The sequence below is a fragment of the Anopheles gambiae genome, chromosome 3 (genome assembly GCF_943734735.2).
Source record: "Anopheles gambiae chromosome 3, idAnoGambNW_F1_1, whole genome shotgun sequence".
Lineage (NCBI taxonomy): Eukaryota > Metazoa > Arthropoda > Insecta > Diptera > Culicidae > Anopheles > Anopheles gambiae.
The window spans coordinates 48713522-48733463 of NC_064602.1; the positions used below are offsets into that span (position 1 = coordinate 48713522).

The window sequence follows — 19942 nt, forward strand, 5'->3', positions numbered from 1 at the left end:
ACCATTGCGCACCCAGCGCCACTGTCATTGATTTCGGCGATGGATGATTGTTGCGTTTGGGAGGACGGATTTTCATATCTAATATTCATACGGACGCTTTCGCTTACGGAGCCTCGGAGACTTACAGTCGTCAGCAGCGCGTCACGCGTCAAGTGCGTCGTGCACTTCACCCTCCAGCAGCTTTCCACCCCCCCGGCCCGGGCTGGGGTGGGTGGTCTTTTGGAAAAGGTTATAAATCATTTGTAATCGGTTCGGTTGTATCCCGATTTCCCTCAAGTATGATTTGATGAGCAGGCAGGTAAAAGTTGTTTGTCCTCCTACGGTAGCGTCAATAGAAACGTAACAGATATAAATATTTTATTCAATCAACAAAGTAACGCGTTTCCCAAGAAATAGGTTACATTGTTGGAAAATTAGTCGCAAACAAGCGCATTCATTTAAACATTTGTTATATCTGTGCCAGTTTCAAAACGGTGCATGCACCGTGTTAGGAAAACGATATATTCATCGTTCGGTGCCAGCCCGGCCTGCTCGCCGCATGCTTGCTCATTCTCGTGCGGGGACAATATTGTTGCATTCACTTGTTGATAGGTGGTGTACGCCCGGTAGGCAAAAGCAGGCAAAACGACTCATCATCACGATCCCCGTTTCATCGTCCATCCCCGCTTTATCGTCACAAGAAGGAGGCAAGCTTGCGAAAAAGGAGCTTTTCGCGCGCGTCACTGAGAAGCGTGCGATCGTAGTATACTGGTGTGCGAATTTTCCTCCTCCCCACAGCCACCGCCTGCTGGAGCGACAGAGAAGCACGATGTGAGAGGGCAGATGTCGTCGAAGAAAAACGCAACGCAGAAAAGGAAGGAAGCGAACGCACGCACTAGTCGCAAACTGGTGTGATAGAGACAGCGCCACACAAATCGAGCAAAACTGCCATCCGTGGAGCCATGCGTGCAACGGTTCTGCGCCCTCGACATGGCATATTCGGTTTGTATAAATATTGTAACGGTCGCTTCCGGATCGCTCATACCGTAGCAGACTCACTTTTGGAGCGCAACAGTTGACGCAAGAATACGCCGACACGTGCTGTAAGTAGCGACAGCCCAAGTGATCTAACTTCTCTCTAACTACTAACCTGTGTCTGTGTGTGTTTGTGTGTGTGTGTGTGTGTGATTGTATCCGTTTTGGTACATGTAGTGTAGATTGCTCATTGGTCCGTAGTGTGTGCTTGTGGTGCTGTGTTTTGTGTGTGTTTGTGTGTGTGAACGCATCTAAATCGAACAATTGTCTCTAGGTTGTAGCGAGATTTCATGTGAGTAGAGCATACACCACACGATGATGAAGTTCGTTAGCTTGGGTAGCTGTTACATTAAGCCATTATAATGTTCTCCTGCCGCTTCTAATGGATAACTGTTGCCCGAGTGGTATGTTTCAGTTTCAGTTCAGCTCTGGGCTTTCCTTTCATGGTTTGCGACCATGCCCTTCTTTACTGCACGGTACGAAGAATGGTAGGACGAGCAGTTCGGCCCAAACGTACATAAAATGCATTCCAACCGACCGCATCAAACAAAGAAACAATGAAACTGTATTAGCGATATATGTATTTGGCTGATAGGTCAAGTGCACTAGTCAAAAGGGGTTTTAGTTGATTGATTTATGGAATGTATGTGTGAATCGTAAATTCCATTACGAGCCGTTTTATGCGTTTTTGGTCGCTTTTACGACCTTGAGATGCGAGCAAAAGCGTGTCATGTAGAGACTAATTAACAGCGTACAGTGTTACCTACTTTTGCAAATATGTTTCTGAACAAAACACGCAAACAAACAGTTGCAAACAATTAAATCAGCCTTCCAGACATTGCAACAATTATATTGTATAATATACATATACAATATAAAAAATAGGTAGCTAACAAGCCAGATTTTTTTTAATTTTATTTCATTAAGGTTTTAAAAATAATTATTGAATATCTAAAAAAACATCAATTGATGTATTTGCAGTCTAATTTTTTTGTTTAAATTAATTAAATTAAAATTGAGACATTTTTTTTTATAGCTTAATAAGGACTTCCACGACATCCTCCAAATTGTTCATTTTGTTACTATTTGCGTTGGTTTGTTTAATACGAAATATGTTTCAAGTACTCAATTCATTTTTTTAGATTCAATCTGAGCAAATTCTTTATTATTCAATCACAATCTTCAAATTAGGTAAGATATATGTTTGATGCCTTATTTCACAATGGATGAGAAAATATCGCAATGTCTTTACAATACAAAAAATACATAAAAAAAGATTATCTGTTTTACATAAAATCACATAAATTTATATGTATTGAAATATAACGCTAAAGTGATCTAAAGACATCTTCAACTTATCATTACAATAAAATGCAAATTACTTAAAATTTCTAATTCATTTAATTGAGGCTATAATTAATTTCACACCAAACTTGTGGAATAAGCACGTGTTATATGTTAAACATTGCTGTTATTATTATAAAATTAATTGTTAGGAGCTATATTATTATTATTTATTTTAAGTTATTGCTACTATTAATAACAATTTTGTTTTTTGCTTGAACTTTGCTACCAAACAATGCAGACTGCCTAACAGCCTATCGTATAAATTGCATTAGTTTTCGTTTCTTTGCAATACACCATAGTCCCCTTTCATACATACCCCATCACAAAGTATTTAAAAGCTTCTTTAAAACTGCCTCTATTCGCTTCCCCGTGCTACCGATATGTCCGATATGAAGCTTCACCAGCTCATATGATATGCAAATGTAGTAAAAACTGTCATGCAAGGAAGGGAAAACTGAGCACATTAAAATATCATGTGTCAAGGAAAGTAAAATATTAACCTGGGACATGTTGTCCTTCCTCGTTCTGTAAAACGTTTCACTATAGTCCGACCGACTATTCAACAACCAGCAACCAGGAGACGGTAGCAATATTTTCCTGTGCGTCCTTTTTTCTCCCCTCCTCGGTGTGTATCGCATTCCGAGAAGAAGAAAAAAAAACAAAAGAAAAAAAAACAACATAAGTTAACACTATTGTTTTGACACGTTTCGTGACAGACATTCTGTCTTATCCCCCGGGGGCGTAAGCAAAGGATGTTGGGATGCAGAAAAAGGTCCTTTTTAATTGCCTTCAAATACTCACCATTTTCAATATCGTCATAGTTGATTGTGTGTTTTGTCAGGTTTAGCAATACGTGTAGCATGATTTACTGCCATCATATCCCTCGTTGTTGTTGTCGGTTCTATCTTTTCAATTGATTCTTTCGCTGCCGGAAAGTTCACCTCTCGTAAAACCTTCGTCAATCACGCTGACAGCTATCAACAGGTTCAAAATCGTTGACAAAAAAACGGGTCTGCCTATTGTCCTTTTCATAGATCTTGTTTTTTTATTGTGAAAATTCCCATAGAAGCGGTCCAAAATGACGTCAACTAGTGAATGCGGTATCGTGCCAGCAAAGGAACTAAAACAATATTTATTGAACGTACATATGTGGCCTTTTTTCAAATCATCAGCTCAGCAGGATTGATTTAAATGCCAGCTAAACAACGAACTATGCAAAATGTCGTTCCCTTTACTGTGTCCCACCCTGTGTAGACGTTCTAACTTGTTGAAAGCAACTCCAACTTTCTTCATTAACCTGTAATTGCTTGAGCAAATTGTATACCTTGTGGGAAGCTAAAGAATTGCTTCCTATTTTGAGGCGACATCTGGCTGCTACTGCTGTTGATTAAACGCAACGTGACACACAGACACAGAACACACTCGGTACGGGCAGCGTTTGGGAATAATTAGCCACACATCGTTTGGCAATGGAGATAATTACATCGTTCAAATTACCACAAAAATGACTCTCGCCACAACCATCACATATCCTTGCTTGCCATCCACCACCAAAGGGGTAATCGTATTTTCAATGGGTTTTACATGATCCGAAACCACAAGATGAAGTGAAAAAGGGTGAAGTTTGTCCTTAATTTTACGCTCCGTCGAATTGGAACTGCCGTTGCTGCTTCCTACGGGTGCTTCAACTTAGCATATACATAGAAAATGGGGGAAAAAGCCGAACAAGAAACCAACGTAACCCTGACCAAGCACAACGCTTCTTTTATTGAAACGGCCACCCAATGGAGACGCATGGTGTTTCTAGCGATCCGTGATTAATGAGTGGCAATAGGGTCGGGATGACTTTTTCTAATTCCTGTTCCACATCCATGGCGAAGCGCGAAGGTGCGGAGAAGAAGGGAGCTGTAAAATTAACATCCACTTTGCATTTTTGTAGTGCCAAAAGAAAGAAAAGTACACAACACAACACAGCTGAAACCACGTACAGCGCTATGGTTTGCATGAATTTGATGCTGTAGCCGATACAATCGAACTGTCAATGGCAGCACCGTTAAGGTTGGTTCTGTAATCGACAGCAACCGGTACCAGCTACAAGTGCGCACAAAAAAACAAGGTTTTTTTTACCTTCCCTTCGTTATGTACACTTTCCCTGTAGACTGTTACTGTAGATCTTGTGGCATTTTAAAAAAATGATAAAGCTGTTCCTTCTTGTTCGCACCACCCGTTAGGGACGCACACTAGTACAACTGTCCTTTCGCTAACCAAGCAGTATGTTGGACAGCTTGAAAAGTGGGCCGTGCGTGGGTTGCGAGTTAATTAGCCTACTAGGGAAGCTCTTTGGGCGCACTCACTCATCAGCTGACCGCCGGCTGTGGGACGTTTGTGTAATCATAGTACTGTTTTCGTTAGCCTAACACCAGGTGCTGGGTCAAAGTGAGCTGAGAATGTCATTTGCATCGTCTACATGAGCGTCTGCTAAAAGCACATCCACACAAAGGTGCTGGGTGAGGAGCTTCACTGGGACGACGACTGGGTGAGAAGCTAGTAGGGATGTTTAGAAACGGTGTTACTTGCTTTTAAAAGTTTGCATAAACATAATAGAGCAGATTAGACTTTTTTTCAGCCGGTCTCGTAGTACAGTCGTCAACTCGTACGACTTAACAACATGCCCGTCATGGGTTCAATCCCCAAATAGACCGCGCCGCCATACGTAGGACTGACTATCCTGCTATGGGGGGGAATCAATCAGTCACTGAAAGCCAAGCCCACAAGTTAGTACAGGCAGGCCTTGACCGACATCGGTTGTTGAGCCAAAGAAGAAGAAGAAGAAGACTTTTTTTTAATTTCGAAATGAAAGTAGTATTTAACCGTTAATGTACTTTATATGTGTATTTATTCATGTATTTATATATAATATATGAGTACTCTATAGGAACTATCGGTAATGCTACGTACCAATTTAGTAGTATCAAACGGTTGAAATTTCATCTGTTACTGTAAATTATTCTCACATTGTAATTATTTGTCACCAAACTTACCACTGTACGCTGAGGTTGCACCGCTGCATAATCCAACCAATTCCCAGCCCAGCTTACATCGGATAAATATTAATCTTCATGAAACTACTACATCATCAATCGACAGCCGCTGGCGGAATTTCAATTTACTGTATAATCTTAACCGGACCATAGATATCTCCTGCCACGTCCTACCCCCTCCTCCCTCTTTGCCCCTCCATGTAAAGCATCCACTTACCGCAGAATTAATTGTATTTTATTTTCATAACCACTCCCGTACCACCCGTTGTGCCTGTTTTACCTTTTTGAACTTTGCCGAGATTTCTTCCTTATCATTCACAGCACACAGCTAAGAAACAACACCGGCAGACGTGAAAGAGTTCCACTCTTTTGCAACAGGAACAGCATAGCAGAAGAGGAAATAAGCCCAGACTGAGGCGCGGCTGCGAAAAGTGCACCGAATCTTTCCCGAAAGCAACAACCATCATCTTCCCACCGACAGCATCCCCATGGCTGCCCCGGCGACACCTTCGCGACAGATACTGTTCGTCCTGGCGCTCTTGTTTGTCGTGAAGCTGGGCACCGGTCGACCGCAAAATGCAATCGATAATCAGGTAGGTGGCTTGTGGTTTGTGCTATAAGGGTACTCATCAGCCTGTTTCGGTACGGGGCAAGTACGCTTCGTGGTAGCCTGCCAGATAGGATCGACGATACTGACAAAGTGTGGCAGCAGTGCCGGTTTATTATTCTTCAATTTGTGCCAATTTATTGCTAGCACCGTCCCGTTGACCACTGTCAACATGATGCGAACAATGGAACAAGCGACCGTCCTTCTTTTTTGAACGTTTCCATACTATTGTTTTTCTTGTCAATTTGTACCTTTTTCAAGCATCCGTGTGAAATAGTTTACATTCTATTTTCTGCTCCCAGCTATGGCGCAGAGTGGCGAGAGAGTAGGATACGAATATTGATAAATGCTTTGCTGTACTAATAGCCATAGTGGCGATAAAACCAGGCCAGTACAGTGACAAAGACTGAAAAAAGCACAAGTCACCCTGGCAGGCAAGGTTCGCGTTTGTGTTGGAAAGTTCGCACTTCATTCGCATCATCTCGCCGACGGAGGCAGCGTACGGTAGCGGTTCGCTTGTCACCATAAATTCTGAGCACATAAACAAGCAATCAGTATGGAAAGGAGGCGGAAATTGACGACAAGTGGTTGCCCACAGAGCTGCCTAAACGAACAAACGGAACAGAACGGAAGCGGCTAGCTTCCTGGGTCGTCGTCGTCGGCTTCCCGGCTTGAACGGCTCACCTTATGTGGTGAGCATTGCTCAAACGCCCCTTATGGTCCTTATGGTGCTCGGAAAGCCGGAGATGCTCCGTTCCATACGTAATCGTTTCGTTTCGATGAGATGAGATTTATCGTGTTAGCAGCTCCATGTCATACGTTTATGATCCTTCTGCTTCGAAGGGAACGCAGGCACCCTTTGGTGATTCCTGTAACGTGCGACGTGTAACGTGTGATTCTTATTCCGGTGACGCGGGAGGCTGCATGGGAATTCTCCTGCCAAATGCCCGTGACTTGTCGTTGTTTGTCGACTTGGCGACTCACTTTGCTAGTCAACAGGTGTTTTCGTTACAACGTAGTACGTACGCTAGTGGCAGGAAGGGCAAATCTTTAAAGGCTGGGTGATGTTTAGCGTGACACGTTGACTAATTGATGTTGGTATGTTTTTAGTAGTATAATTTCACTTGAAGCTTACAAGGAAAGATTTACGAATAAAAATGCATCATCCTTTTCATTCCTTTTTAATTGATGGAATTAACTTGCTATTAATTATAGCACTTCTTGTTTCATTCATGTTTCATTCAATTGTGTTCACACATTTGAATTGTGCACAGTATTTTAATTGTGAACTTCATCATTTCATTTATGTATTTAATTACTCATCTCCTGTTTAATTTGTCTATATTTTATCATGTGTTATATTTATTGATTGATTTCCTGAAAGGTGAAAGGTGTTTTCATTGATTTTCTGAAAGGACAACTATTTACCGGTTCAATATTTTTTTCTTAAGCGTTTTAGTATTTGATAAGGTTTACATTATTTTTCAAATAAATATAATTGTAAACCTTTTTTTAAATATCTTAACAATTTTAATCTTTTTAAATTCAATATGTTGATATTCTTGATCGGGTAAACGTACCTATAGTGGTGGTAGTACCAATAGTGGTGGTATTGCACTGAAACGGGTTCCATACGATAATTTAAAAATAAGTAAATTATTTATGTTTATGTATAGTGTGAAATGTTATCTGGTCTTTCACAAAGGATTTAAAAGTTAAATCGGCCTTTCCGTTACCTAATGACCGAAAAATCTATTATTTTGTGAAAGGTATCAACATTTTTCCATAATTCTTTGGATTTTATAATAAAACTCATATATTTTTTAACGTTCTAAATCACCACATAACAACGAAATTATTATTATTTTAACATAACTGTTATTAAATGCTATTGTTTTACTAAAATTCATTGCCTTTTTACTATATTTATGCATTGTTAAGTGTTATTTTTATCATAGTGCCATTATAGGTACACAAACAAGGCATGTTCCTATAATGGTTATTGTCATTAAATCAGTAAAAATAGGACATTATAGATTTTTTTCCATGATTTTTGACATGTAGTAATGTTTTCACTAAAATAAGCAACAGAAATGAGTGTTCTGTAAGTAATTTATCAAACAAAAGCCAAAAGCACACTCTTCTGGGTGTGGGTTGACGACAGATGTTGAACAGTAGTTTGGTCAATATTTTTATAATCCAAATTTATGGATTTTTTATGATCAAATTACGCAAGAAATCATTATTATGGCAGTCATCCTTGCTATTCATACGAAAAGAGCTTCGAAACTAAGTTTTATTGATGTTATACATTGTTTTTTAGGTACCTTTGTAAATGGTAAAAATAATTGTGAATGCAAAAATAAAACATATCCCAACTGCTATGTGTTAAAATAACATAAATTCATAAATAAAGAATACGATTTTCTTTAATACGAAAATTTAAGTTAGCAAATTAAGCTGTTCGAAGCTGCTATGGCACGTCTCAAAAGACTTCTTGCCTGGTCTATACCAACTCACTAACTTGAAACAAAACACCCGAAACGAATGGCAAGTCTAGCCAATGAAGGTTAAAGTAAATGTGAAACATGACCAACACCTCATCCTCATCCTCATTTGCCACGTGCAAACAATCCTTGGTTACAACCCGGAGCAAATGAAATATTCACCATTGTGCTGCCTATTGTTTCTAAACCATGTCTGCATTTGGTCGTTTGCAGGATCTGCCCGAGATAAATCCGAACGAGCTGCGAAAACTCTACACAAACTACAACTCTTACGTATCGAACCAGCTGGACAACTATGGGCTGGATCCGTTACAGCTGCAGCTGTTGGCGCAGTACGCTCAGAGCAAGTAAGTACGCTCGCCCACCTTCCGGCAGGTACCGGTTGCAAACGATTAGCAAATAAATCCTTCTACCTTCTTGTCCCCGTGCCCAGTGCCATCAGCGGCGGCGGTGGTGGTGGTTGGGATCAGCTCTACCGGGCACCAGAAATGAAGCGCCAAATTCGATACCGTCAGTGTTACTTCAATCCCATCTCCTGCTTCAAGAAGTAAGGGCCCCGTCGTGGTCGTCCCATTGCCCCCATCGTATACCGCCACCTGCAGAAACCATGTCCTCGAGAGAGAAGGGGGTGCCCGGCACACAGCAGCGGAGCAAGAGTCACGCCGGTCACGTTCCTCCCAGTTCCTTTCAATCTTCCATCCTCCGTAGTGTAGTAGTGTAAGCTCCTGTTCGGCCTTCGCCAGCATCTCTATCCAGTCGCGTTTTGCCGTGCAACACAAGTAAAATGTGAATTCTTACAGGGGAGGGGGGAAAGACTGTCCCCAAAGAAGGTAGCGCAGGCAGGTTGGAGAGAGAGAGAGAGGCGGTTAGGAAGGCGTAAGATAACGTTTCGTAATGTTTGTTGATTTTCGAAATGGAACGAAACAAAAATATACACAAAAAAAGGAATACAACCATGAATCATACACGCAAAAAGACAAGCAAAAACCCAAAAAAAAAACAAAACACAAAAAAACTAAAACCAAAACCACGTACACAAGACACCTCGTGTCTTCGAGATCTTCTCCGGCATCGGTTGCTGCTAATCTATTTGATGTGACAGGGATGTTTGTAAATGTTTAAAGCCATATTTTATCCACGAAATACTAGCGCTCGTTAGTGAGAAGGGAGGCAAGGAATGGACATTTTAGAGAAGAAGATGTGAAACCAGCAAACGAAAGACTATTGTAGGAAAACAGAACAACCAGCAAAAAAAAACAAAAAAAGAAGATGGAATTATATGGCGAGTCTATTAGAACATACACTCTCTAGCAAATAAAACCAAAAAGCCCTATTGCCGTTTTCTCTCTTTGCAGTGAAATTCACAATATATGTAACTATGTGTAAACTAATTCAGAATGTTGAATGGTTGCGGCAGGAAAAGAATATAGATTTCAAACAAACAATCAAACAAACAAACAAAATGCTCCACCAAAAACAATCCTCCAGCGCTCCCAGCATAAAGCGATGGGTTTTGTTGAGGTGGAAATTGTATCGCACACATTTAAAGCAATGTTATGTTTCTGTTATGTTTCATCGTTTTTCCTACAGCACAGTACGGAAGCTTAATAGCTCACACACACATTTCACAACCACTTCTCAGCTATCAGGTTTCGTTACCGTAAGTGTCAGAGCTATGGAAGGAGTGTAGAAGGAAGCTATTTCGATATGCGTGTAGTGTGTGTTTGGTACATTTTTAGCAGAAAGACTGTACTCGTTTGACGGACGGACAAGACGGACAGTGCGTGCGGAAGTACCGTAATCTCAGAATGATTTGTGATCAATAAGGCGACGAGGCCATTTCTAATACGCAAATCAACTGCTAGCCGTCTTCGTCTTGCTCAGGACCTATCAGGAGAAACAGTTCCGAAATGTAAAGTATAGGCACAGGAAAAGATCGAGCTGTACTGCTGCTGTAACATCTTAATTCACACACCTCTTAGCAAAGTGTTGCAAAACACTGGCCACAATAGCTCCCACATAGACACCTCATAAACACACTCACACACTTCCAACGTTTCACCAACAAATGAAGCATTTAGATGCACACAATGTATTTATACATACGTACGTACACATATATTTATCGTAAATCTCAATAAACTAGAGCTGCTGTAAAAAGACGTAATAACGTATGTTTGGTACAGAAGACACTTGACTTTGGTGTTGGTTTTTCTTCTCCCCCCATTCCTTCCATTTGCTCATTCCCTGTACCCCTTTCAGGTGCGTTAATTCAATCATCACAAAAGCGGAAAAGCACAAATTTGTTTACTTACTCACTCACTTACAGAACGTCTGCAGCAAATGAGGATGGGTTGGTTTTGAAATTTGATTTCATGTCGGCAGCACACGAACCAACGTGAGGAACGTGTCTTGTAGGCGCATGATTCCAGTAGTCATTCCATAGACTCGCAGGTGCCAAACAGGGGGAAAGGAAGCGATAGCAAAAAGAAATACAGATTAAGCTTGCATAATTTATTCCATACTGTTTGGACTGTCGTCACGCTACTCTTCTTTCATCAAAATATCATAAGGTTAAGTGAGGAAAGATATGAGGGAGCAGTGCTCCGGCTCCGGGAGTGTGATAAAAGTGTGTCGACTTACCTTTTTTTGTTTGCATGCCGGAAGGCCCAACTGCCTGCTGATCGTTTGCCGGTCAGATTCCTTACAGCTTTCCTCAAGATGAAAAGTTATGTTACGTAGGACATAACCGTTCACCAGGCCATGCAAAGCAAGTCTTTCATCGTAAGTTTGATGCTGCTGTGTGAGCGAAGACTCAAAGGCGATAAAGGATGATGTCACGACGGCGGGTGTCCATCTGTTTCGGTTACCCATCACCAATACTGCGAAAGTGATCCAACTTTGGCACGTGTTGCTTTCGGCTCGTCGCTATTGCACTCTTCTCGACAATGTTAACAAAGCGGCGCATGGTTGTGCACGAGTCGAGGATGGTACGGAGGATGTTAATACATACATAGGTTTTGTTGCCGCTCGCACCGAGTCTTTTTTGCACCGGCCGTCTAGGAAGGTGTCAATATTTGCATTTGCCCTCGTTACTTTAAAATGCCAACGAAGTATTGAAACATTCCAGTTACGAGCGAGCACACTTTTTCTTTTCCTTTCTACACGTACTGGGCCGTGTACGTGCAGACCCTTGACATCCAAACTAATCTTTAATCCGCGAGAGCTGGTTACGACTTCGAACAGACCATTCATTGTTTTTTTTGCCCTAACATAAAATAAATTTGTGTTAGTGTTGATTTTATTTTTCACTATGTTCCGTTATCAATCGTTAAGCCGTTTATGAAAGCTATCCTTTACCGTTGATTTCTTCTATTTGGCGTCTTGCGCGGAAATGCCGGCGTATACAGCCATTCAAGACATATTCAGTACCACGCAAACGCTCACGGAACACAGATTGAGACATACTAAATTCATACAGATTTTTAACTTGGCTGAAGGCAGAAAGCATCATGCTTGTCGTACCTGGCTGACCGAAAATGGTACGATAATGTGACGTGCGTATTATTTAATTTTGCCTGAGAGTCTTAGATGGAGCAGAGAAGTTTATAGTGCTAAGCATTAATTTCACCACAAATCAACCCTGCTACTAAGTAGAGTGTTCGCACGTCTAGTTGAGAGTGGCTTCAAACCTAACAGTAGAAGGCATCTTCTGGCATATTTTGGACGTACGCCACCATGTCTCCGTGGAAGGAGTCTTATAGCATAACTCGTTGCTTTACTTTAAATTGCTTCAATATGCTGAATCCAAGACTGAGCTGAGGTCCAAACTCCAAGCAATACTAGCGTATTCTAAACCTGATTGCGAAAAAAAAACATTATAATGGTAGCCTCGTAGTACAGTCGTCACCTCGTACGACTTAACAACATGCCCGTCATGGGTTCAATCCCCAAATAGACCGCGCCGCCATACGTAGGACTGACTATCCTGCTATGGGGGGGAATCAATTAGTCACTGAAAGCCAAGGCCACTAGTGGGTACAGGCAGGCCTTGACCCCGACATCGGTTGTTGAGCCAAAGAAGAAGAAGAAGAATGGTAGCCTCTTCTTCTTCTTCTTCTTCTTCTTCTTTTTGGCACAACAAAAGTGGTCGGTCCAGTCAGCGACAGATCACTCACAACATTTAACTCACTACACATAAGCTGCAGAGAGATGCTTTGTCCGTAAATGGTCTTCGTTCGCTCTGGGCAACAGTAAAAATTAGTTCTAACTGTCCTAGATGGTGCAAAAAAATTCAAAAATCGAAATGCAAATACACCCTGACATTAAGCGTCTCCAAACCAAACAATCCTCCAACTACCGTTGGTAGTAAGGAGGTTGGACTCCGTTAGACTAAGGAAGGAGCCGTAAAGCGTAAAGCGTAAGCGTAACTTTCGTTGAATACTTTCCACGCGATTGATTGAGCGGTCTGCTAAGGGGCCCCATACTACTCAACAATATTCTAAGAGGGACCGAACGATAGTGCAATATACGACTTATAGGCACATAGAATCGTGAAACTCTTTACACATTTTCATTATAAGTCCTAATGCTTGGTTACCCCTAGATATAACACTTTCAAGATGTTCATGAAATTTGAACTTACAATCTGGCAGGACACCAGATAAAATAATTGTGTCTGATGGGGTGACATGCTCTAGTGAATGATATAGTCTGGCATTTAACTGGACACAGCTTTAATCAGTTACGGTTACACCAACCTCCGAATAAGTCGAGCATTTCTTGGAGGCGCTGATAGTCACTTGTGTCTTTGACCACAGTAAAAATCTTCAGATCATCGGCATAAGCAAGATATGATCCCACCGGCAGTATATTAGACAGGTCATTTATGTAAATCAGGAATAGCAGAGGTCTAAGGTCGCTGCCCTGTGGAACCCCTGACGTGCTAGTAAACGTGTATGAGCATTGTGATTCAATTACCACTTGGTAGGTATGGTTCGAGAGATATGACTTCACCCAGGATTAAAACAGATCAGGAACACCCATTTGAACAGATTTAAACAGATCAGGAACACCACCCAAAGCCAGCTTGGAAGTCAATGTACACTGCGTCGACATGTGTTCCGCGATCCATATTCCGCAGGCAATAACTTACAAATTCCACAAGATTTGATGCCGAAGAACGTCGTTTTATGAAACCATTATTGAGTCCTATGAGTTGACGACTGTGCTACGAAACCTGTAATGCTAGTAGGGTCACGAAATTTCCCAACTACCCTGATAAGAGTCTCTAGCTACCGATTGTCTCAATTGATAATATTGTTCATATGCGACCTAAAGCTGAGCAGTATTCTTAAATCATTTACACAATCGGTACTTTGCAGCACTTTATTGTTGATTTTATAGTTGAGTTTCGGACTTCTGGACCTCGACGACGAAATAACCTGACATTTGTCAACTGATAGTGAGAATAAGTTGCGATCACACCAGGAACTAAACATGTTTAGAGCTTGCCGCAGAGGTAGACCGTCATTTATGTGATGTTATTGAGTCGTACGAGTTGATGACTGTACCACGGGACCGACGCGTTGATTTAAGTTTTCCAACTCAGTCCATATTTCAGATGATGTATTTCATTCATCCTCGTGTATCTTCTAACGGTCTCGAGATGGTAATCCATGCTTAATTATCCTAGCATAAGATGGTCGTATCCATCAATATACGCACGTTAAGGATCTAGCTGAGTGAAGCATTTTTTTAATCTGAAAAACAATAACTTTTGCTTATATTTTTGGCTTCGATTTTCAGCTTTAGTTCTTGCCAAAAATGAAAATTTGAAAGCACAAGAAGATCGGCACTGTATTTTGTAAATTTTGAGTTCTGAGCCCCCTCTGCTGATTATCATTTTAAAATAAAATGAATTGGTTCCAAATGAAATAATTTTTTTTCGCCTAATCCTTTCTGGTTGCACAAAATGTGTAACATTGTGTTAAAAAATACAAGCATGCAGTATTATGAAACAGGTATGTCCATCAACAGATATAAATCGTTTGTTAGGGTCAGTGGCGGATCTAACGGTAGGCGGACTCGTAGATCGCCGTTTTATAGTATGCCGTATGGACAGAGTACTAGCGACAAGGGCCCCCGGAAGGATGGACGTTGGGGCCCCGAGGCTGGCGAATCAATTGCACCCCCCCCCTCCCCTCCCCCCTGTCAGTATAAATTTTAGAGCCTGTGACTGATGATCGTAGGACCCCCGACGGCATTTCAAGTTTAATCTCCCAACAGCCAGCAACCTCCCCCCCCCCTCCCCGAACACCATTTACCATTTACAGGGGGTCTCAACTCGTCTTACCGCTTAGGGCCCCCGATACCCTTAATCCGCCACTGGTTAGGGTTTTGTGCACAATACGTGAGACCGAGTATTCTTCCAAGTGTTACATGAAAACGCGCTCGGAGCGCTTGTTTGATGATGATTAATTTTATCAATAACATATTTCACTCAATATTTGAATAATGTCTTGTCTAATATATAAAAAAATATTGTTATGCATCTTGTTTTGAGTATTTATTTCCTTCAAAATGTGTTTGCTGTTATGTTTATCATCCTGATAATTGCCGTTGCAATAATTTATCCTTATTTGATTCTATATTATGCTGTATATTATCCCAATCATGTGTATAATATTTTTACAAATTAAATATAGTTGCCTAATATAGTATAGTTAGCTGTATATTATAGTTACCCTAATTGCCCCAGGCAATTTGTTTTTCAGTTGTTGTTATGTTATTCATAATTATTCTTAGTTGCTTTCATTTTCTATTTTTCTATGAATTTTACATTTTTTTCCAGGAGGGGCATATATTTGTGTGTGTAATAATTTTGTATAATAGATAATGAGTTTTATTTTAGTAGATGCTATTTTACTTACGTTTTATTTAATAATTACGTTTAAACTAAAAAAATCAAAGAAAATTTTGATTACATCATTTTCATTTCACTTAGTTAGGAAAGGAAGACAGCCTTTTCCAAGTTTTCATGTTTCGAAATAAGAATATTAAGCTTCTACTAAACAATAAATATGTGATGAGTTTACTGTTAATTTAAGTAATGGTCGATAAATTTTATCTGATCGAATAATATACTATATATGGATATGTTTTCCACCGGTGGATAATTTTCTCCACTGATCAAGGTCCATAAAATAATTATTAGATATATTCTATTTTATTAGAAAATACAAGTGTAGGTAATTTGACAAATTAGGCACCTTTTTGTTGTGTAGTACCTATTCCCAAACCAAGTATATACCGTACACAGTTGTTGTGCATAGATAAGAAGAAATTGCTCATTTTTTTTAAAAATAGTCAAATTAGTACTATCAAACATCAAACAACATAAAAAAATTAAAATTATCATTACTTTTTATACGAAAGTAAGGACATAATAATTTCACGTGCAAATTGAACCGTTGCGTATAAACGATGTTAACAAAGCCAATCTGCTATTGCACCGAATACCGAATCAAACCGTCAATTCAAACGTGAAACATTTCAACAGTACGAATGTGGTTTTTTGTTCAATTTTCATTATTTTGTCCAATTACACTGTGTGCAGCCCGTAGTGGACCGTCTGCGTGAAGTTTCTGAAGGGATGGACTTAATTTAAAACGAACGTTATGGAAAGTTTATTTTTGCTTTGCACTTTGCTTAATGCTTATACAATAGAAGGAACCACCCATTTTGAAGGAACTGTCAAAAAATTCTCATAGTATTTTATTAAATTTATTTTTAAACATCTCCTTGGTGTAAACGACATACGTGATTGTAATGTTCACGCATTGTCATTTATCTTATGTTTACCTTTAGGACCCTTACGAGAACCAATATTCAACCGACCGTATTTAATCGACGACCAATAATGTAATCCAATTAGTTACCTTGTCTCCATAGCCATTAACTTACTTTAGCAGAACAGCATACAAACAATGCATGAAACAGGAAAGATAAATTTCTCATAGTTAACAACACCCCACAGTGCACGCTGTGATGAATTTGTCCATTGAAATGAGGTACAACAAACGTTTAACTCGTTTTTAATTTATTTCATTGTAATGTCTTTATTTTTTACACACATTCCGTTAGCATTCACCACCGCATCCAGATGTGTTGGTTTCTGCCGGAAACGCGTTTGTATAACATTAACATTTTGTATGTTTTGTCTTTAAATACTGATATTGCTATCGTTAACATTTTAAATAATGTAACCGCTAACGTGTACGCTATCCATACGCCTTTGTTCTCCTCTCCCCTGCTGGGAGAAGATGGGATGAAATCTTACCCTTATCAGTAGGGATAGCAACATGCAATGAAATCAATTGCCAGTGAAATCAATATCGTTAAGCTGCGTCACGTGTGTTTGTGTGTGTGTCAATAGGAATAGCTGCCTAGTTGCACTCGGCGTAGTGGAATTTCGCAGAACATACAGGGTGTGCGCGCGATGGCGCGTATTGAGAGAGTTTAGTGCGCAACAATAACATACAACACAATTCTTTGTAACGTTTTCACACTTTTAGAGGGGCTATTTGGAAGATTTCTTGTTCGTAAAACGGTTATCATCTCCTCGGACAGTGGGAAGAGATCTGAAAATAGCGCTGTCTTTTTTTATGTTGTTCGTTTGCTTCTTCAACCTACTCCTCCTGCTCGTGCTACTAAATCAAGTTACAAAAGCTGTACGTTTGACTAATGCAACGAGCTGCGTTACGAGCTACAGTCCATAAACTAACTGAATAAATAACGACAAATTAACAACATTGAGTCGCGCCGCACTGTGTGTTTCGTACCGTTCTTGCCTACTGTAGTAATCTTATCTAGCTTTGCCTGGGCTCATATTAATTAGTTATACATTGCACCTAGCGACAGACCATGGATAGGCCCCACTTAACTAGCGATCATTTCGTATGCCATTGTTTTCCACCTAAAGGATGAGTGTTTCCTATTTTCGTTTCTCGTTGTGTGAGTTTATGTTTGTTATGTTCTACCTTACTTGTGTACGATAGAGACCCGATTATTTGATTCTAGTAGTATGAAAGACAAAAATTCGCACTGCAGTTTTATTGTTTTCTTTGGTAGAAGAATACACCAAACCATTGTTAATTACTGAGTCGTCGGTGTTCTAGAGTGAATGCATAATCGATCCATGGAACAAACAGTGCTTGATATTATATTTCACTGACAGGGATCGTCTTTAACTCGCTAGCAAAAATTCGAAAGGAAACACTCTTCCACTCGCTGTGGGAAAACAGAACACGCCTTTCCTAATTCTCATCGCTCATCGCTGGCCTAAAGATGCCACATTTCAGCTGCCCCGAGCAGCTATGCAACACAGTAGCCCTCCCAGAAAGAGGATTGTCTTTTAGAGCTGTTTCATTAGTGTTAAAAGATAATGCAACTTAAACGTTAGTATTGTACATGTCCCGGCTTGTCGAATGGAAAATAAGCGGCCTGCACGCGGTGCCTTGTTCTAAGTAAGTACGTTCCAAAAAACAAAACAAATCAAACAGCAAAAAAATGGATGGAAAACCCCGAATCGGGTGGCGCGTTATCCACGGAGCCACACGACAGCGCCAACCAAATTCCAGCCAACCACGAGCGCTCGATTAACCAATCGAACCGTCATTGCTCGGTGGCCGATTGGTGGGAGTTGTGTCGCCTTTGCTGCTACCGCTGCCACTACTGTTCGTGCGGGCCGGCGGCATTGAAGTGGGCACACTGCACAGTGCGCACGGACAGGGACCACCCAATTTTTTGGCCAACATGGAGCGTAGCTTCAGCGCCGGGCCCAGCTTCATGCCGAGTGAGTTTGTCAGGTGTTCCTCCGTTAGCAGCGGCAATCCCGCACCGTCGATGCTCTGGTCACGAAAGTTCTGCAAAAACATAAGGGGAAAGAGAAAACAAAACACAACATTAGTCATCGGTTCGACAGATTCCCGACCCGAATTTGGCCCGTGTATCGTATTGCAGAGGTCACGGGCTCGAAACTGTCGCAGATTGTATCGTGTAAATCGTGGCATATCAACTACACACTACATGGACTTCTTGTAACAGATATTACCAAGTGTTTTCGACCCGGTAGCTGACCCATATTTGCGTTGGTATTTTGAAGCTTTTTTGTGTTTCTAGGCAGTGTGTTATAGTGGTGTTTGCTGTTTTGGTACAAACTACAAACAGCTACGAATTGCTGCGCCACATGCAACGGTTCGCGGGGCACCCTCGCCGACAGACAGACCGACGTAACGGAAGGGTGCTAGACCAATCGTCAGTCCTTCGGTTGCCGCTGCAGGGAAGAACTGCAACAAAACACAGAAACCAACAATCCTAATGATAGCGTTTCTGCTCAAATTGTGCTTCCTACCACCACCAGTTTGCTCTACCATAGCGTGTATGTGGCAATAAAAAAACACACACACATAAAACGGTCACAAATGGTACACAACAAAATCAGGGCAAGTTGCTGTTGTTGTTGATGATGCATAAGCAAATGCACCGACCACCACCGACCGATTGAGCAGTTTTTTTTTGCTGGCGTTTCTTTCCTTATTTCTCTACATGTTCTTGCCCTCTTGGGGCGAGCTTTTCGGAGGAAACGGACAGACATGCCGGGCAGGATACGACATCGGTGCCCGTTAGCTTACTATCCTGGCAATACGAGAGCATGGAAGCATGGAAGCTGGCCATGTGAAGATTATGCAGAAATGCAGTGCCCCCTTCTAATCGAGAATGATCCCGCAATGCCAGGGTTTTGCTGCCGCACAAACGACCCAACCCTGACAAACGATTCAAACAAAAAAAAGGTAGGCAGAATAAAACCGTAGGCACGCGCCTTCAGGCTGCCGACGTCACGATCCTACCATTATTATGCTTTTGTAATAACAGACCGCCATAGCCTGAAACTGCTGCACGAGCTTCTTGACTGGCGCGAAGGGGGCCTGGCCTGGTGGAATGGGTGGGTTCTAACGTCAAGGGATGTGATTTATAATTTTGTAATGGTTTTTTGATGGAATGATGGAACTATTTGGATGTTTGCACAAGAAACGATCTCGTTTGGTTTTCATTTTACAAGCGATGAAATGAACTTTAAAAGTAGTATATGGTACAAATATAAACAAACTACGCAGACAGAATATCATACATCGAGGTCCATACAGTGCCGTCAAAATACGCACATGCTTCATCTTTTTTTTGTCTATCCTAGGCAGATGGCATGGGTGGCTCGTGTTCCGGTGCAATGCACGGATGCACTTTCTGCATGTTGTGCTCGTGCTGGTATTTAACGCTACGAACGCCTCAAGCGTTCAATGAGCGATTGAACCGAGGGGCATGGCAATGGCTGGTAAAGGGGAAAGGAGCGTTCAGCATAAAAAAAA

General features: G+C 41.0%; 2 protein-coding genes across 6 annotated transcripts in view; one reads left to right on the forward strand and one right to left on the reverse strand.

Moving 5' to 3' along the window:
* The first annotated feature begins 943 nt into the window (after nucleotides 1-943).
* Nucleotides 944-10704, forward strand: LOC1279573 (uncharacterized). Of its 2 annotated transcripts, XM_061658057.1 has the most exons (5): nucleotides 1023-1082; nucleotides 1192-1306; nucleotides 5724-5995; nucleotides 8730-8863; nucleotides 8950-10704. In XM_061658057.1, exons 3-5 carry the CDS (start codon nucleotides 5891-5893, stop codon nucleotides 9065-9067), a joined length of 357 nt encoding a protein of 118 aa, XP_061514041.1. In that variant the 5' UTR covers nucleotides 1023-1082; nucleotides 1192-1306; nucleotides 5724-5890; the 3' UTR covers nucleotides 9068-10704. The 2 variants fall into 2 exon arrangements, with proteins under 2 accessions (XP_001689183.1, XP_061514041.1); XM_001689131.2 differs by lacking the exon at nucleotides 1192-1306 and having other exon boundaries at nucleotides 944-1082.
* A 5896-nt stretch (nucleotides 10705-16600) lies between these two features.
* Nucleotides 16601-19942, reverse strand: part of LOC1279575 (uncharacterized protein DDB_G0292186) — a 50796-nt gene continuing 47454 nt past the window's right edge. For all 4 annotated transcript variants that reach the window (XM_061654936.1, XM_061654934.1, XM_061654933.1 and 1 more), the window contains exon 8: nucleotides 16601-18442. In XM_061654936.1, coding sequence (XP_061510920.1) covers nucleotides 18176-18442 — 267 coding nt within the window. In that variant the 3' untranslated portion in view covers nucleotides 16601-18175. The remainder of the gene's footprint in view (nucleotides 18443-19942) is intronic.